The 21,382-nt window shown below is 30.3% G+C and overlaps 1 protein-coding gene across 2 annotated transcripts in view; it reads right to left on the bottom strand.

The window, feature by feature from the left end:
* Positions 1-21,152, bottom strand: part of mnb (minibrain) — a 403,438-nt gene extending 382,286 nt beyond the window's left edge. For both annotated transcript variants that reach the window (XM_075376582.1, XM_075376583.1), the window contains exon 1: positions 19,647-21,152. In XM_075376582.1, coding sequence (XP_075232697.1) covers positions 19,647-19,791 — 145 coding nt within the window. In that variant the 5' untranslated portion in view covers positions 19,792-21,152. The remainder of the gene's footprint in view (positions 1-19,646) is intronic.
* Positions 21,153-21,382: the final 230 nt, after the last annotated feature.

Genomic DNA, 21,382 nt, shown 5'->3' with positions numbered 1-21,382 from the left:
TAAAAATCAGATGGGCGAATAAAGTGACAAATGAAGAGGTGTTGCGCGGCAAATAGATGAAGAAAGAAGCATTTGGAAAAATATAGCTAAAAGAAGAGACAGACTTATAGGCCACATATTAAGGCATCCTGGAATAGTCGCTTTAATATTGGAGGGACAGATAGAAGGAAAAAATTGTGTAGGCAGACCAAGTTTGGAATATATAGAACAAATTGTTAGGGATGAAGGCAAGTAGGGGGTATACCGAAATGAAACGACTAGCGCTAGATAGGGAATCTTGGTGAGCTGCATCAAACCAGTCAAATGACTGAAGACAAAAAAACCTGTCCGTTGGTTACCCTGTCCGTTAGGCGTTGCTCATAATAAACCAACACATCAGTTATTTAGTTGCGTGCGATCAACGTACTTCGTTTCGTGTTATTTCGTTTACCAATAGTTGCGAGAAACGTAATGATTTTTTCTGTAAACAAAACATTTTTCTCGTTGAACACGTCTTTCGTGAATGTGACAAGTATACTGATTTAGTGAAGCACAAGTTTTCTAAAAAGTTTCCAAAATACCCCTGTTCCTCGCCGCAATGCAGTTCGAACTCTTATCGAAAAATTTCGGACAAGAAGCTCTGTTGAAGACGCTGATCGAAGTAGAAGATCACCTAAACTAAGCCATCAAAGTCAATGCTTAAGTTAGCACAGCGCAAGATATCGGACTTGTTACTACACATGAAGCTGTAAGAAAATAACTGAAACTTTTCCCCTATAATGTAATCTGTGAAACTGAAACCTACAAATCACGTCAAAAGACTAAATTTTTGTCAACGGTTTAAACGTTTTAAGGAACAAAATTCTGTAAGTATCCTCGACGTTACGTTTTTTACAGATGAAAAATGGTTTCATACGGGAGGATACATTAATTTAAAAAATACACGACTGTGGTCGACAACTAACCTCCATGAATTACACGAAGCGAAAATTGGAGTCTGGGTCGTGTGTGTATATACGCATTGTGGGTCCAATCTTTTGATCGTTATGTGCTGTTTTAACAAACTAAATTAGTCAGTTAACACAACTGGAAATCAAACGCGGTCGTTTTCTACAAAATGGCGCCACAGCTAACATGTTAATGACTTTTTTACGTATGTAATTGGTAAACTAATCATTTCGAGGCGTTTGTGGCCGGCACGATCGCCCAATCTGACTACCCCAGATTACTTTCTATGGGGGGCAACCAAACAAGTAGTGTATCTCGACAGACCATTCCCGATTGATGAATTACAAACCGCAATAACGGCTTACGTACAAGACATTCCAGGCTGGATAAAGTGTTTGCAAACAAATTGAAACGTGTGAAGTACTGCATTGATATTGGAGGAGGACTTTTTTTAACATCTTTTATAAACTATTCCAGTTATAATAATATCCGTTTCTATAAAATAATGAAATAAAAACACCAATTAATAATTAAGAAAGTTTCGTCACAACACTTCCATACTTCCAGTGCACAGCAAATTTCCGAACGTATTGCATTTCTTCAAATTTAGTCTACGTCATTAAATCGGATACAATTACTCAAATTTTATAAATACTCAAAATTTGTTATGGGGGAATTTGATAACCAGGCACGTCCGGCCTTAAGTATCACCGGCTATAAAACTACTTGATTTAAACCGTACAAAACTTAGATTAAAAAAAAACTGTCGATACAGAAGTTCTATTTTTATTATGATTTTTGATTATTTGCTGTATTTTTATTCAAAATATTATATTATTCATAATCAAGGAAATATTATATTCCATCTATTCACCCGACCATTCGCACTGTAATCCCAAAACATTTTGACAGTTAGATGACACGCCGAATTCGACCAAAATTTTAGGGTAAAAAATATGAATATTTTTCCGAAAGAAAATTTGCAATTACCTCTTCATGAATTTTTCTTTTAAGAGATGTTATCAAATATTTGTATAATTAAAAATGGAACTAGCCCGTTAAACATGCGTTATAGAGTTATAATTCATATTGTTCTGCCGCGTTTTAATTTATTAAATGAATAAAATAGATTGTAGAAAGAACACAGAGAGACAGAGAGAGAGAGAGAGAGAGAGAGAGAGAGAGAGAGAGTCTTGGATGTCATTCCAGATACAATAGTAGCATTTACGCTTAAAGGCCAACAAGAATGGAGGATAGATAACAACCTAGTCACCGAGATCCTAAAAACTAAAGAGACAATTTGTAAGGAATGAATCAGACTTTAATGTAGAGATAGGAAAAAAACAGAGTCCCGGCCGCTGAGGAAGGACCCGGGAACGACATAGTCGGACCCGATTCACCCCTCTCCAGTGGTTTGAGGCAGGCGAATCTAAGAATCAAAAAATCCAGACCGGCCAGCCGACTTGCCGTGCCGGACATATTGCCGGTAGGCGGGAAGGCTATTCTGAGTTAAAGGACGCTCTCTTGGGTCGAGCTAAACTTGATTGCAGATCCAGCCCAAAAGAGCAGAGGAAAAAAAACAGGTTAAATATACCAACATTATTATTCAATTTTACACGATGAATGGTTTTTATATGTTTTTTGTACCAAATGTTAAACGATCTGCCACTTTAACCTACATAAAAGCTAACAGGATTATAGGACGTCATGATTAAAATTAACGATTAAAAGTTATTTTTTTAATTAGTTTAAAATCAATACCTTTTTTAAAAAGTGCATTCATTTTTAACTTGGGACGATTTAAGTTTCTTCATATATCAAGACCGATAAAAAAATCAGTCTATTCTGCCTTCGACCAAACCGAAGTTCAATTTTCATTTAAGATAATACACAGTGATAGCCGAGATTACGATCTAACAAACGGTTACAAGATAACGGTCCTGAGGTGTAACAAACAAATCCGGGGTGGTAATCGTGTTCCGTAGTGCCTATCTAAAGGATATAGAAGAATTAAAGGATTATAATTAAGGGGTTAGAGATAACAAAAGGGGAGTGGCAAAAGAGGACAATTAACCCGTGGAAAACTAGATGGTTGTTTACCCCCGTATTCCCGAGAATAATTATTATACCTGCATCGGCTTCAGCTTAAAATTACACTCGATACAGAGGAAAAGATCAGTTCAACAGCTTAACTTTAATATTACTAAAATTAAGTGAATTCAAAACGAAGTACGGAAACATCGGTGTAGTTTTTTCTAAGGTACGAACGATACCTTCCTTAACTTAGATTCCCGCACGCTAGATACGTTTTCATTAAAGAATACGGTGACCTGACCGATACAGAAATAAATAATCAATCATTCAAAGCTAGGTTTTTACACCATTTTTAATCGTTAAATAATGGAAACAAGACTTGAAAATTATAAGTGAACAACGATAATTGCCCAACCAATATCAGATATTAAGAAAGAAAAAGCTGTGGGTTGCTTCTGATGCACGGCTTACACCCACAACTTAATTTAAAATATTCATTATTTTATTTATATATAATATTTTTTCGTTTAATTCAATGATTCCAACAAGCGCGCGCATACCGTATTTAATTCGCGCGGGTGTGGCGGTACTAGTGGCAAGGGTCGGCACTAACTAAACTAATGTAATTTCCCAACCTACATAGAACAAATTTCGCCTGTACGGTCGGCAGACTGGTGTACCCTGCAAGTCTTAACGCACCAGGTACTGAATCAACCGGGCGATCGAGTTCGAGACACAGCCAGACCGAGTTACTTTTTGACACATTAAATATATTACTATTTCTTTAATTCTACCGCTCACCTGTGACGTCAAAACATAGACGACTACAATAGCATTTTTTGGGTGCGATTTTGCAAAAGTTTTTGTGCAAATTTTGTTATTTTTTAATACGTTAAGAAAAATATGACCTTAATTAGGCGAAATCTCGAGATACTGATGAGGGTGACCTTGCTCTACAGCCTCAACTCCTTGACCTTTTAAGCTGAAAATTTAATGGCATCAATGGTCTATTTATAGAGGAAATCTGACAAAGTTTGGTCAAAATCGGTCCAGTATTTCTGGAGATATAAGGTGATTTAGAGGCCAATACGGAACACACGCACGTACATACAAACCTATCATCAGGAATATTTCCACCCGGTTTTTTTAGGTTCTTAGGTGTCAAAATGTCAAGCTCTGCTATAGCGCTAAACGGGAAAGTAATATCAACCAATCGCCTAACAAGAGTAATAAAGTAGAACAGCCCGATCGATTCACTCAGTCCTTTAGACCTCTTTCGGCCATGATTTCTAACCTAAGTTATAATTAAAACTTACGTTAAATGATTGTAAAATATTTTTTTTTAGACGAGAATAAGTATAACAGATTAAAAAATTAATATACTTAAACCTTAAATTAATTGTTCTGTATACATCATAAAATGAATATGAAGATAAATGGTTCACTCAAACGTAAAATAAGCCACTAAAAAATTAGTATAACAATTTTTTTTAGCAAGTTAAAACATGACGATTAAGAAGACGTAAGGATTAAAACATACTTCTTTAACAGAAATCAAACGTGAATAAAAGTAAAGTATTTTGATTTATTATTAAAAAATTGTAGAAAACTAGCAATAAAATACGATTTTAAAATGCTTCAAAACATTACAAAATAAAATAAGCTTCTAGCATTGACTTGTAAAAACAATATCCAAATTTTAATTAATAAATGAGAGAGGCATAAAACTGAATTGAGATTAAAAAATTAGCAAAAAAATTAAAAGAAAAATCGTGAACAACGCAAATGGCAATAGAATATCAATAAACAGAAGGAACTAAATGCATTTTAAACAGAAAAAGTTGTTAAAATAAGTAGCATTTTAAAAATATAACCGATTAGCAATGGTGACTGTTCGTTCAGGTTTAACAATAAATTTTTTTCCTAAACTACTCGTAACATTTTTATGCCTAAAAATAACGAAATCAACGCTTTACCTGTACAAATAACAGCTTAATCGATCGCTAAGATTTCATAAATACGGGCGCACATAAGGAAACAAATGACAAGAGAACGTAAAATATCACTTGAAGCAAGCATGTGCAGAAATTCTAAATAAACACGATAAAACACTGGTAATGGTAATCACAAAAAACTCAAAAATTTCAATTTTGGAACTAAATATTTTTTGGAAAGGATTGGCGGCTTACCTTCGTTTTTTTTTTTATTTTTTGGTAGATGCTTTGTATGAAATAACGTTCTGAAAAAGTCACACTTGGGAGTCCTACCTTTACATTTTTTTAAAACTTTTATTTTATTTTTTTAGAAATATTTAATTTGTATAAAATTGGGTATATTTCGACACTTAATTCAAAAGGGAAATATCATAAATATCTCAACTTTTCACAAAACCAACTTTAACAGGAGCGTAAATTCGAAGTATCATAATATCACATTTACGTTGCACTACTACAAAAAATTTTAGTTTTAAACCGTACTAAAGAACTATAAATGTATTTTATTTAAAATATAATTCTATTAAAAAAAAATCATGGTATTTATTATAATTCTATCATTAACATTTTCATACTAAGTCAACACATGTAAACACGAAACATTTCCTCAAAATGTTTTTTAAAATATAAAATTAAAATAAAAATATAAAAATTTCTTAACCGGCTTTTAAACGGTTTACTAAGAAATACAATTTAAATTCTTATACTTGTAATCATTAAAATAGTATAGATCAAGTCAGGGTAAAATTCTTGATAAACAAATTGACCTCGATATGAATAAGCTTTAAAATAGGCTCGATGGGAATAAATAAAAACATTAATTGAAATAAGTATTTCGGATAAAACAGGAACACTCCAACGTTTAAAAAGTTTTACGAAACCTGATTTACGTTCAAACTTGCAGATCGAAGCGGTATCATGTACGGGTAAAATTGGCCATAACTGCATATGAGCAAGCCCGTACGGGTAAAAGTGCAAAATTGGCATATGCCTATACCAAGACGGCTGACCGAGTGCCTTTAATCTAGAATCGACCAAAATGTATGCCAATCGTGTTTAGGTATTTATTTTAGGTCGTTTGTTAAAAAAAAATCATTAACCTCTGTAATTAAATCTAAAAATACACAAATCTTCACAGGATCAGAACGTCTGCCTGTAATCCTGAACCGATCAAAAATGTTAAACATTAATTTTTGTGCTAAAATAAGAAATAGAAAGTTTTCAAAAACGCTTTCCTGCATTTTAGTAGGGGGGGGGGGTCAAAAGTTTAAAAAAATTGTAGACATTTCTTGATAGCTCTATATATGAAGTATAAACTTTCAAAATATTTAAACCAAATGGAGATGGAGCAAAAGAATAAAAGCATATATTTTAATTTTAAGTGGTGAGGGTTGATTTCTTGAAAAGGCTTTTTCGAATATTTACTTTTTTTACTGCAGGTAACAAAATTTTCCCAAAAATGCCTTTAAAAAAAATCAAAATACGATTAATACCCCATATGTAGAAATATTTGAGCCAACTTTGAAGAGAATCGGTTTTATCAATCCTGAGATATAAGGCAAAAAGTGCGACTTGTACGACACGCATACGTACAAATGGACGCAAATACAAAAAAAAAAAAAAAATATATATATATATATATATATATATATATAAGGTTTTTTGGTTTAGCTCTAGATGAACTAGAAGCCTAATAACGTAAAAGTTTTCCAAAAACCCGAAACCCAATTTTTGACATGATCCCGTACTTTCTCTATAATGTAGCTGTTCTAGCTATATTCGCCGGAAAAAGATAGTTTGTTATAAATATCTTTTTTAAAAACCCCGTTATAAATGATCGTCTAATTATATCAATAAAAACAACCGCACAACTGAATTTTCTATTGACCCTCTGTCTGCCATTTACTGAACAAAAAATTTAATACAATTCCAACCCGAAGTAAATTAGTCATGAAAAAGTAAAGTTTTAGAACTATTATACATGCGGTACGAATAAGGAAAAAGAAAACATACAGGCAACATTTTATTTATTTATTCCTATTTATTTACGAAGAGATAAAAACGGTCAACGGTCAGAATTTAAAAAAAGCTGACAACGTCACGTGGCTGAAGCCGCTTTCCAGGAAAATCCTGCAACTGCGGGTTGTTTCTGATGCACGGCTTACGCGCGCGCGCGCGCACACACACACACACACAATTTAATTAAAAATATTTCTAATTTTATATAAATATATTTTTCCGCTTATTTAATTCAATGATTCTAACTAAAGCGCACGCGCGCATATCGCATTTACTTCTCGGGGGTGTAGCGGCGACGGTCGGCAGACAGAAGTAGCCGCAAGGCTTAATGCACCAGATAACGAGTAAACCGCGCGATAAAGTTCGAGACCTACCCAGAAAAGCTAATTTTTTACATTTTAAATATTATTAATTTATTTAATTCTACCGCTCACGCGTAATGTCACAACATAGCACACGACTATATTGTCAACACTAGCGCTCCTTGTAGTGACAAAGGGTACTACTGACGCAATATACCCACTACAATAGCATTTTTGGGGGCGGGGATGCAGTTTTGCAAAACTATTTTGCAAATATTGTTATTGTTCAATCGTTAATAAAGTGCCTAAGAAGAATATGACCTTAATTGGCCGACGAAATCTTGAGATACTGAGGGTTACTTTGCTTTACAGCCCCACCCCTTCGACCTTTTAAGTTGAAAATTTAATTGGATCAATGTCCCATATATGGAAGTAATCTGACCAAGTTTGATCAAAATAGCTCCAGTAATTCTGAGATATAACGTGATTTAGAGGGTGACTCCGAACACACACGCGCGCGTAAAAACGAGAACATCCGGAAAATTTTAATCCGCTTTTTTTGGATTCCTTACATGTCAAAACGTCAAAATCCGGTGAAAACCGCATATACCCAAATCGGACCGATTACAATACTTTTAAGTAAAAGAAATTTGGAATAAGTTGCTGATAGTCCACCAGACTGTAGTGTGACGGTAGCGGCGGGATACTCTACCCCCGACGACACTGGGGTTCAATTATAAAAAAAAAAAACAGGGGGGCGAAACGTGGTCGCCGTGTAGGGACAGGGAGGCAGCCTGGATGTCTAGAAGGCTTTGGTCCGTACACACGCAAGAGTGGACGGATCGGAGTACCTCTGATGATGACAACTAGGACCCTCGAGGTTTGAGAGGGGGACGCGGCGGTTTGCAAGAAGAAGGCAAGCCAGGGGGGGCAGTCGACTCCCACAACACTCCGACATTCCTGCGCATAGCCTAACGGCGGAGGCCGGGGATGTTTAAAAAAAAAAAGTTGCTGATAGTCAGTTGAACAATATATTTTAATTTGGGTAATCTTATGTAAAGCCAAAGTTTACTGAGTAATTACAATGCAATATTAATAGCCCCAACTACAGAAAAATTTAAAGCAAATTATAATTGAAGAATTCCTACTTTTCGTCGGTTCTCATTTACCAAATCAGCCGCAGGTTAAGGATTTGCTCAATTTTTTAATTAATATATATATACAAAATACTACCACTATTACTAGTGACAGAATTTTTAATTAATGCACAAGTGCTGTTTAAATAATCAAGCACACAATATATTAATTGCATAATTGTTATACGATTGCATAAGTCAGTACAAATAAACATTGGTCGCGTAAAATTGGATAATATAGAATACAAATTTAATTATATCCACAAATAAAAAATTAAAATAAAAATACTGTCAATTATCTCTAAAACCGATTTTATGTTAACTTGAATAGATTAAAAAACGCCAAAGATAAATAAAAGAAAATGTTGCCCAAGGTGAAAAGTTTTTTTTTTGCTACATGCGCACTAATTTAAATTTGTATATTTTTAGTGCTGAAATTGAGCTAAATACTTAAATATAAGTAATACTAGTAAAAATATGTATTTTTAAATAATTATATTAATATCTAAATTCTGCTTCTCTCACTATTATTTTATACCGTTATTAAGTACAAAAATTTTAATACTTAAAAGTCTCCGTTTTTTAAGTTAAAATTACAACTAAAAATTCTACTATGTATACATTTTTTGTTCGTTTTTAATTTAACAGGAATTTTTTGCTTTTTTTTATTTTTTCGTAAAAAACAAAACGTTGTAGTGACCTCTATTAAATTTCTAACAGACGGCTAGTAGAAGATATTTTAAATAAAATATTACACGATCAAAATAGATAAATTAAAAATAATATTCATTCATTTTCAATGTATAGCAGATTGGATTACTTTACGATGATACGTAATTTACAAAAATCCGATATTTTACGTAAAACTTCAGTAATGTAGATTTAAGGAAAGATTTGAACACAAATATAATGTAAATATACAGGACAGGAAGCATAGCTTAGTTTGCATGGAACGTAATTTCTAAAGGCCGACATATATATAAAGTGTAAACTACATAGGAACTTTTTAGTATATATCATACTAACAACGATTAAATAAAATAAACGTTTCCTTTCATTTTAAATAAGAACCAAAAATTAAAAATAACTTTCTTAAACTAATCGGCATCATTTTCAAAATATTTAATTTTAAAGAAGGAATGAAAAAGTATTACTTTTAAATATGTTAGATTTATTTGTTTTTATAAGTTCATTTTTTGTACACCTAATATAATATCACTTCTAAAACAATTTTTTTTAATGAAAACACTTAGTTTTTTGTTTTACACTTAATCAGTGTATTCACTAAGCAACAATAACTGAAAGACACAAACAGAAAATAGAAAGGCACAAATTTAAAATAAATTACTTGGCAAAAATTGTACGAGTTAAATAAAATATTTTTATGAAGAAAATGTTGAGAATAATTTTTTTACAAATACTACACAAATCAATAAATTATTTCAAAAGTAATACGCTGACAACACTGAAATTGTTGACAAAGACGAGAGAGATCAATTAATTACATAAGACAACCGGGTCAGTAATAAATGCTGTAATGAAGAAAGAAAATGACAGTTTTTCTACAACCAAAACTGTATAAAAAAAAAGCCCAGGATGACTATATCCATTTATAATTTCTTTTGGAAATAATACTAAGCTTACAACAATACATAAAAAAAGCAGCTGTAATAACCACAGAAAACAATAATTTGATAAAGAAATTCCACAATTTTTTAAATGCAGTTAACATTATGAAACAAAATGCACCTTTTTAAGTAATATCTAACAGAGCCAAAAATGATTTAATATTGCTACTATTAAATTCTGAATCACGATTAATGCAACATACATTTAACAAAAACAACATTTCTATTTACAAATTAAACCGTTTTTTTTTTTTATAGTATGTTTATAAATTACTGATTCTTTAAATTTATTTATTTTATTTAGCGAACGGCACTAAGACACAACACCAATTACAGCCAAAAATTACAAACATCTAACAAATTAATATAAGCTACTGATTCTGGAGTCGCCATCAGGAGGAAATCTTCAGAGTTCATTCATTAGCCGTCCTAGGGCAAACTTTTGTGATGTCTTTAATAGTTTCTTTTAAAATACTGAGATTATGAAGCTCATGTTAAACAGGAAGAAGTCTATTCAAGTTTTGTTTTAGATGACTAGGCACAAGTCACCTTTAAAAATGATATTACTGTTTTAAAGAATGAAAAATCCAAAACCGGGCTTCTAAAACAAAAAAAAATAGTTTGTTGTCGTTTTCATCAACTCGACTACATATTGTTACTTATCAGTATCCCGACCCCACAAATGGATTCAGCACTGCAGGTGTCACCTCCACTCTGTTCACTGCAGCCGGCATACCATTACTCTTAGGGAAAAAATTTTTTTTGTCTGTCTCTTGAACCTCAGGTGTTTCAAATGCATCACAGTAAAACAAACACCGAGACAGATAAAGCAACAAAGTTAATTTATCTATTATCTATCTAAACGATGGATGAAACACTGTGTTTCTAGTAAACATGTAAATTAACAAAAGGTACCGGAGTATCAAATGTTATATACAAACGCATTTTGCACTTCGTTTAAAAAATTGAAAGTTTCAAAAAATGCTTAATTTGAAAATCATCTAAGCTTGGATTTTATAATTTAAGAAATAAAGAACATACTGTGAAAAATATTACAAATGTTTATGGAAACGGTTAAAAAGAAAAAATTAATCTCAAAGCTCACCTATGGCAGCAGTCGTTTCTCACAACTTAATTTTAAAGATATCTAATATGGAAAATGTAGACTTATATATCAAGAAAAAAAAAAGAATCGAGATGTGTAACTTTTTACACCAGGTACCATTGTACCAAGATGAGTTGCATTCAAAATAATACTGTTATACAGGCAAACTCAGAATCACTACTTGTTTGTTTTATTTTCTCTGATAATAAACTTGTTTATTAATACTCATCCATTGTTAGCCAAATCTTGTGATGCTTCTGACACATCTCCGTTCATCTTTATCTTTATTGTAGACACATGCTCTGCATAACGATACCTAAAGCTAAGTTATATGAATATTTTTTGCTATAAAAAATGGCACTTAGCGATACATATGCAGCAATAAAAACCACACTTTTTATGTAAACACAAATCGACTTGTGTAACTGAGTTTGGTAGTCTTTTTTACATTCTTATTTTGATTTAAATTTTTTTTCTATTAGACAATATTGACCAGATCTAAAAACAAATATTCATCATTCAAAATTTTAAATCTACAACAATTATTTTGATATCCCTCTTATTGGACCACCAGAAATATTCAATACATTCCTTAATAAATGTATTTAACAAAAATAATGATATCCAAATAAAAATAAATCGGTAGAACACTGAAATTTTGTACTTTTTAATCGGATTACAAACAAGATTATTTATTTGTTTTATTTGCTGAACCAAATAACCGCAACGTTAAGTAACAACCTACAGACAAAACAGATAAGAGCTTATACACTCAAGTCAATTAAATGTGAAAAAAATTTAATTAATTTCCTAATAACAAGGAAAATATATTACATTTTGTACTGAAAAATTGAAAACAACCTTAGTTTGATGACAATTACAAATACATTCTTAACAATCCTACATCCAGACCTTATAGTTGTATAACAATATTTTGAGCTGTTAAATTTTCTACCTTTTTCAAAGAGTAAAAATACAATAATATTAAAACAAAAATTACCATATTACCAGACAGAACAAAAGAATAAGCAGTAATGGAAATATATTATTGAATGAACAAAAAAAATTATTATTTTTTTTAATCTTTTGAGATATTTTTCAATTAAATTTTGCTAAACTGAAGGAATAAAAACACGATAGTACTTAAAATTTTCAAACTTTTTTCTGTTTTATAATTCTGCACAGCTCATCATTTGCTTCAACAAAAAAATCCAAGTAAATCACTTCTCTGGTATACAGTTTGAAAAAATATATATATACGTCATCCGAAGATGCCCACAACTCTAAATTAATCATCAATGTAGATTATAAACTTGAAATAATATAAAAGGGGTAGGAAAACAGAAGCTTTATTTTTCTTTAGCAAATAAAGTAACATCCAGAAACAAATTTTGCGTTATACCCAGAATTTCTTAAATTTAAAATTTATAGAAAAGCAATGTACATCAAACAAGTTACACAAAAATATTAACACTTAACAGCACATTTTTGTAAATGATTTATTCACCGCATAAACATAAAGCTTGTATGTAAAAATACAGAATGAAAAATCTTACACTAGATGGAAAATACAAAGCCTAACAAAGATTCAAACCCTGAGGCTTTGAATAAAAATCAGAAACACTACCGTTCAGCCACAGAGTTCAGTTGACTGGTGGTTCATTCATTACATCTATGTAATAAAAATCAAATCGTATGTTAACTAACAATTACTATTAATACTGTAAATACTTAAATTACTTTTATGTTACAGTTCCTTAATAATTGAAATGAGAAGTTAAATGTATAGTTTTTATTTTTTAATGAGAGTGCTTGTACCGATAAAAAAATGTTAAAACATAATAAAATGATGGATAGAACCCTTGAGTAATTATTAATAAGCATGACAAAACCTGGAATTAAACAAATCACATGGTACATTCATAGAGGAATGTACCAACACCTTAAGATTAAAGGATAAATTTACTAAAATAAATTCAGCCATCTATATTTTGAATACTCAAACCAAGGATTTGATAGATCCATACGTTTTAATTCAATAAAATGGAAATAAGTTATAAAAATAAAAAAAAAATAGTTTTATATTAATAATTATACAACTTAATAGTTACTAAATAAATTTTGTAATTTTCTATTAATAACCAACAAAACCATGAACAGCTATTATTTTATAAGAAATTATTGCCCCCCCCCCCCAAAATTATGTTTCCGATAAAAAATATATTGTTTCTAATTCTATTAGAGATTATAATGGACCTAGAGCTAATTACTTTTAAACATAAAACAATATTACAACATTAAATATGCTGATTAACTATTGTAACCCACAAAGAAAATGAACGGATACTTTTCAATCAGATATGTTGCAAACAATATATAAAAAGAAACCCTCGCATTTTTTAAAGATAGGATACCGTAGCCACAATAGTTTAATACTGTAAGGACCTTAGCATTCATTTTTTGTTCTTAAATATTATTTTACAAGTTTAATAAATGGACAAGATTGTAAATTTATAAAAATAAAATTTTATGAAATGTATAAAACAGTACAGGGATTGATTTGTCCAGCATTTGAATAATTTTAAAATTGTATCGACCAACAATTAATAATTTTTAAACGGGGATTGATTTGTCCAGAACTTGAACAATTCTAAAATTGTTATCAACCAACAATTAATAATTTTTAAACTTTATGTATGCACGACATTAAATGTACTTGTAATTACACAAAAATGACAAAAAGAAAATGATAATGTTACAGCATTTTAATCTATGAAAATTAAATTAAAAATGTTTACTACTTCACCTAAGTTTCAATATAAAGATATGATAATCAAAATTACTATTAGATAGAATAATATATTAAAGTGAAAAAAACAATACTTTAATTTATAATAAATATCAAAATTCCGTTTTTTGATAAGTAAAGCTTGTGCTGTGTCTCCCTACATGAAAAATCATGCTCTCCCCTTACAACACACCATTAATTTTACAATTGCTGTTGTTAATTTTATTTGTTTTAGCTAACAAAAAAATACAAAGAATTCTCTCATCTGCTGCCTTAGCCCCACTAAAAAAAAGGGACAACATAAGTGACACATGAGAGGTAGATTCTCTAAGCATGATCATAAAACAAGGTGTTGGTAACTTTGATGTAAAATATCTTATGTAATAATCATCTTTTATATAAGATTATTATATTTAAATACGTAGAAACATTCATAGGTTTCATTTTGGAAACTGCAGACCTTAAATTCAGCGGTGTGCATTTTATGACTCGCTATCTCAGTTACTGCAACGGTACACACCATCTTCCTGTTACTCTGCATTTAAATCAGTTGTATCAGTGCAGTGGTAATACTGACATTTAAGCTCAAGATATTCCTGTGTATTAAAGAATAAAAAACGGAGTTGTGGATATTATTAAATCTGGCCAATCTTCTATAAGGGACAAAAATTAAGTACATCTGAAACAATTCTCCATACATAGCTTAAATTAATCTATTGCTCATTGCAGCTTAATGTGTCTAAAACACACACAATTATTCAGAGTGCTTCATAGGCGTTTGTTATTGAATGCAAACTTTTATCGTTTGAAATGTATGATACACAATACATGATAGGTTTCCTATCATTGAATTCAGAGAGGCATTTCGATTTCTTGTCGTGCAACAAGTCACAATCTACAGAGAAAAGATTCATGATCTATATATAACACTTTGAATAGAAAATTACTGATGCTATTGAAAATCTTGATATGTGACATGATGGATAATACCTGGATGGAGACATATATTTGCAGAGCTATGCTCACATTGAAGAATACTAAGGTGTGCAAACTTTTCTTATGAGTACGATATAAAATTTAATGCATTACTTAATTAAACGTTTTATGATTATTTATCACAAAATCATTGAACCTTTATCAATGACCTGTATTTTAATGTAAAATACTGATCTGCATAACACAAATATAGGAAAATACCAGTACACATATTACCTTACGTTTTACATTTTTATATCTTCTAGTATCAATAGGCAACAAGTATTTAAGGTTGACTTTAACATGAAGCTTAATGCTAAATATAACTTTAGATAAGTAGAATAAACAGAACAAACCAAGAATTAAACTTAAGATACTCAATGATTCTATAATTAATCCAGTCTGCACATAGTCTCAAAGTATACCTCTTTAATACCATCAAAAAAGTTTATTTTGTTATTTTCCAATGAAATCAATATTTTTTTATTAAAGAAATCAGCTAAAAACATAAATAACTGTTACATCAGTCAACAATAAAATCTCAATGTTCTATAAAAAAGAATAATAAAAATCATGATTTGCTGTTAAACATTTAAAAATGTGCTTCCAGGCGATCTTTGAAGACTTCAATCCAGTCTCATCTGATATTAGCGTCTTTAAGTGATTAGAAAATCATTTAATAAGTGGTCAAAAGAACATTTTATTACGTTGAGTTTATTGGTTTAGGAAGTTGTTTTTTTCAAATTTGGAGAATATAAATTTTTTGTGAGTTCATAACCTTTGCATTAAATTTTACATATTTTGGTCAATGTATAAGTTTTCAATGAAGTGATTTTCCTATGACTCTTTTTTATCTGTAGCTTGAGATGTATTCAGAGTGCCTGATGTAGCATTTAGAATAATTTAATTTATACACTCCAGAGTTGCATTATTCATCAGTGCATGGTGTACTTATTAACGTAGTAAAGTGTTAAATAATAGAAAAAAAACACAAAAAAATTCAGATTATGGAGAATAGGGCCCACAAAAAAAAATATTGCTGCTGCTGTAATTTTAAAAAAATTAGCTAGCAAATCTAGATCTTATAACCAATTAATTTAAAATTAAATTTAGAACTTCCTCCAAAAAAACATTACTCTGTTGTTCTGCTATTTATAAATCATGCATAACTAATTTTTTTTGCAAAATCAGTTAATGTTTACTTAAATAAATAATTAAATATTTTTTAAATTCTTTCAAAATAAATATTTTAACCTGAATCAATTTTATTTATCTATTACCTCCACCTCCACAGAGCTGAATCACTATTATTTTATAAAATTATTTATTTTTGGCTAATACATCTGCCTCTTGGGTACGTAAGTGATCTATTTGAATAAAGGTTCCCCTGAGGTCTACCTCCATTTTTCCAGGAAAATACTGAAGCATTTCTTTTTTCTTAATTCTGGAGAAACATTACTGATGTGATCTACATAATACATTATTACATTCTGCTCTTAATATTTATTTATCTATGAATTTTGTTCGCGGTTTTGAAAACAACACAACCACAATTTTCTGTGAAAATGTTACCAACTTTCTTACTAGTTGTTACTGATGTAGGTTAATAGTATACATTTTGATCACCATATATGTTTTTAATTCATTTTTTTTTAATTTGCATAGCATCTTGACTATAAACATGGGTCATTCACATGTGCAAGATGTATTGTTTCATAAAGCTCTTCAATATTTATTCATGTTAAATATAATTGTCAGCTGACATGAGCAAGTATAATAAGACAATGTCAACTGTGTGAAAAGCAGCATATTTTTGTGTAGCATAATGAGGTGATTAGATGTAAAGCAGATGGGCGTGTCATTTTTCTATATGTTTTGGATAAGGCAAGATCTTGGAGGCTGAGACCGTTGAGGAAAAATTTATTATTAACTCATGATTATTCTAAATTGCTAGAATAAAAAAAAAACTACCTAAAAATTGTAAGTGTTTTTTTTTGTGCACAGTAGCTTTAAACCTACGGTTTACTTTAGTGTGGTTAATTTACCATTACTTTTGATTGGTATAGTCAGTACAGATTTCTGCAAAGTTTTTAGAATTACAGGACTGCTTAATTTTTCTTTATAAATTATAAGTTTATGAGTTTACATAATAAATATAATTGAAATACGGCAAACATTATAATAATAAAAATTAATATCCAAAAACTTTGAATACTTAATATAGATCATTTATTGGCTACTTACACTAAAACAATTATAAAATTTAGTAATTGGCAATATTACACGTAAATTTTTTATTTCCTAGCAAAAAAATATGTACCTATCCATTATCTTATTGACCTTCAGTTATCCATTTAGAATAATACCTACTGAATTTCCAGTGTAGAAAGGTTCCTATAAAGTTGAAGCTTCCTTTGTTGACAATAATAGGTTCATATATTGCTGAAAAGAAGAATTGACAATTTTATTGTTGGGCAGACAACTATCATATTGTGGTGTGATCATCATTTAAACATGTGTTTAAATGCTGTAGACTGGAATAGTTACAAGAGAGAAGTCTGGGTTTTCATTGTCGATAGGATGTCAATAAGATTGCAGTATCAGGCAAATTTGTAAAAGTACAACAGCATGTTCACCAAATAAAAGAATACCAGACAGGTTCTGACACCTGTAACAACCTGACAATCACAAGTGTGGTTGTTTGGTAGAATTTGTTGAGAAACAACAGGTCATTCTACAACAATATCAGATAGGACAGTGCACACTTTATTAAAGAGAATAATTTATATAGGAGTTCAACAATATTGCCAGAATGCTGAAAAGTTTACAATGAAGAACTCCAGGCAGCCAGTTTTCATTTTTGAAAATTAATCATAAATTTTGTTGACCAATAACTGGTGTGAATATGTAGCAAACAGAACTACGTAGTGGAATAAAAAACATAGAGGTAGTACACAGCAACACTTCTACCACATCCACATCTACCTGGCAGAGTTTATATGGCAACAACATGCCTGATCTAAAAATGAAAATTTATTTCAAGTTATTCTAAAACAAATAACAAAATTCCAGACCTCACAATATTGAAAGTTAACAGTTCAAATTTCTGTATTAAATAAATTTTCTCTAATATTTTTTATTAAGGTCAATGAGAAAATGAGCAAGTTCATAAGGGGTAAAGTACACAATTAAACAAACCTAAATTATCCATTACTTTTAATTATATAACCACTTTCTCCAGTTACTTTCACTTAAATCTGATTCTGAAAAATTCCAACATAGAATATTTTGTAAATTAATCTACGATTTATGAAATCAAAAAATAAAGGGTCAATTACATAATGGACAAGAACAAAAATAAATGACTACTAATAAATAAATATAGATTTCTATTCACCAATTGTACACTTATTTTGTGAATATTATAGTTAAAAACTTACCAGTCTAAGCTAGCTGTCACTAGACTTTTGATGGTTATCATATGTTCATGTAAAGTGATTTAAACCATATTTGTTTATCAATATTGTTGGTTTTTTGTTGAATTTGTTAAATTTCATTAATCTATTTTTAAAAACGGGAGTAAGAGAAAAAATTTAAAAAAACAGTCCTAGCCTATATAACTAGAATATAAAAAATACGATTAATTAAATTTGCTACAATTTATAATTTGGCAATATAAAAAAACAATGATAACCTAAAGTAATATCTATATTACGGCTAAATATTTTATTTTCAATAAAAATTATTTTACATTGAAATTTACTTTTATCTTATCTTAGATGCAATTGGGAACCAAAAGGAAATTTACTAAATAGCGATCTTTTCAATAAATCTATCACACTTTTTCACTACGATAATTGATAATACAAAAATAAAGTAATACAAATATCAATCAATTGCTTCATCATATATTTTCATCTATCATGATATATATATATAAGCAGTGAATTAGAATTTTTCTGAAACCTATATTTTAAGTTACAGCTGAAGTGTGAATAATTAGAACAAAATATTTGGAAAGAATGCTACACTGGTAATACACATTCACAAATGATTTAAAGAAAAGATCCTTCAGAAATTATGCTACTACATATACATTTGCAATATACAATAATTAATTTAAATATCATTAATCTTTTATTATTTATTCTATTTATCGGGTAAAAAATTGGATGTATACTTCAAAATTAATTAAAGAAAAGTAATACTCACCTACTTCATTAATTTATTTGATAATGTTGTTTAATTCAAATATAGGTGGGGTTAAATATTAACATTACTTAATGGGCATTAATAAAAACAAATCTTGTTTACTTTATTTGAAAACAAGGCATAAAAAGAAGTTTCATTTTAATGAGAGAAAAAAATATTATTACGAATGAAAAGAAATGTGCAAATAAAATGTTCAATATTTTGAAATTAAATATTAATATTTAGACTTTGAAATATTAATAAATTCATACATTTCACATATCAAAGAACTAAAGTAGGGCAAACGGAAACTTTTTCCATTATTTATTGCAGCAATTATATGAATCACAAAACTGTATGTCATGCATACACAGCAAATAACAATGATATAAACTTCAAAATATGGGATGTGAAAAGAAAATAGGCTACTATTAACAAAAAAAAAACATGAATATGTTATTTTTATTTTATCTAATTTGGCCTCAACCATATACTTATAAATACATAAATGTAGACTTCAGTAAATTGGTATAAATATTAAACTTACGTTTAGGTTTCTGCTTCTCCATCAGCATAAGTTGTTCGTGTTTCTTGTTGTGCCAAACATCAGGGCGTTTAGGATGCACCGATACCACCGAGCTATCCATTGCCCGTGTGGCATTTGGCGCCACCTCAGTGTTCAACAGAACCATCGAACCATGAGGCGCTGAACACACTACCTGTCCTTTAGGCTCCAGAATTACAGCAACGACACCCGATTAGCTCAGTTTACGCACTACCACTCACAGTAACAAGTACCACACTTAAACCAACAAAATGATCGGTATGTTTTGTTACAACAACACTTAAAAACAAGATATGTTTTATATAATGGAATTACTTATTCAATAATAAAAATCACACTTTTTATAATTTAATTATGAATAGTCATAAAACGTCACATACATAAATAAATCTTCAATTTTCAACATATAGTGAATTGTTTAAATAAATCACTTCAAAAATGTTTTATGAAATCAACACAGTTGCAATAATTTAGTATTTTCTATATAATTGATATTTAATAAATACGTCAAATAAATTTATTCACTCGTTTATGAATATAAAAATCAACTTTTATTAAACAAAGTACATTTAATTTGTTTAAAGTTACCTAACCTGATACTAAACACGTTATTTTTAATCAATCGCAGTATGTTTAATATTTACTAACCTCCAAAACTTCAACTACGTTCAACTTTATCATGTACGTATACTTCGATAAATTTCAACACCAAAGTATAAACGAAAGGTAAGAGATTTTAAGAATTAAGTAGTCTGAAGAGAAATAAAACTATTAATGATCTGTCTATCGGCCTCAATTCAAAGCAAAAGCTTACACCCCCCGGTATATAGGCTCATTCGACATAAACTCGCCCATTCGGGTCAAAAGCACGGCAGGAAAATAATAACAAACTGGCGATGGTTCAGACATGTGAATCCAGTATGGCAAACTAATAAAAATAAGTCATGCAACATCTTATTACGTTGCTAAATTCAATATATCGTGTTAATTATGTAATAATTCTAATCAAAATACAAACCAAAACCTTAATATAATATTTTTTAGATACGCAATCATATGTACTTCTGATGAAACACTTTTATGTTGAGACACAAGTCCTCTACATACAGTACACCTTTTAAAAACCAGATTCATTTTAAAACCAATTGTAAAGTACCACTTTTAATAAACGACGATATTTTAAAATATTTACAGAATAAAACGCTATTATCATTTGTTTTGGCCTAAAAACAATTAGCACGCCCCACACAACACGAAAAACTTAAAACATGGCAGACACTTCACTGCAACTAGCGTGTTACCGTAGAACGTCCCGTGATCCTTCACTACACCAGCGCTCGTGACGATCCGCGGTTCAGACACCGAATTAATACCGAATCGACACTCTGTATGCAAGTAAAAAATACTTCATATTTCACAGAAACTCATCAAAACACCTAAGTCACATGTATTCACTGCAATATTCAAAATTTATTGACTTAGCCGAGGCGTGGCTTATACTTTTTAGCAAATTTCTGTTCTGATTGATGTGTCCCGAGTTGAAGTCTAAGCGTCATGTATGACGGCATGTCATTGGCTCCAGCTGTCTTGTGACGTCATTATTTCGAAATCGCTTCCAATAACAACAAAGCTTTTGTATTCTTTAGAAACAGGCTTGTGCTCAAAGGTGAGTGCGTCATGGTTTTCTCGGTGAATGAACGCAAAGTGAATTTTGTTGA

Source organism: Lycorma delicatula, chromosome 10 (assembly GCF_047948215.1).
Source record: "Lycorma delicatula isolate Av1 chromosome 10, ASM4794821v1, whole genome shotgun sequence".
NCBI lineage: Eukaryota > Metazoa > Arthropoda > Insecta > Hemiptera > Fulgoridae > Lycorma > Lycorma delicatula.
Note: the sequence above shows the minus strand (reverse complement) of the source record. Positions and strands in the feature narration are given on the sequence as shown.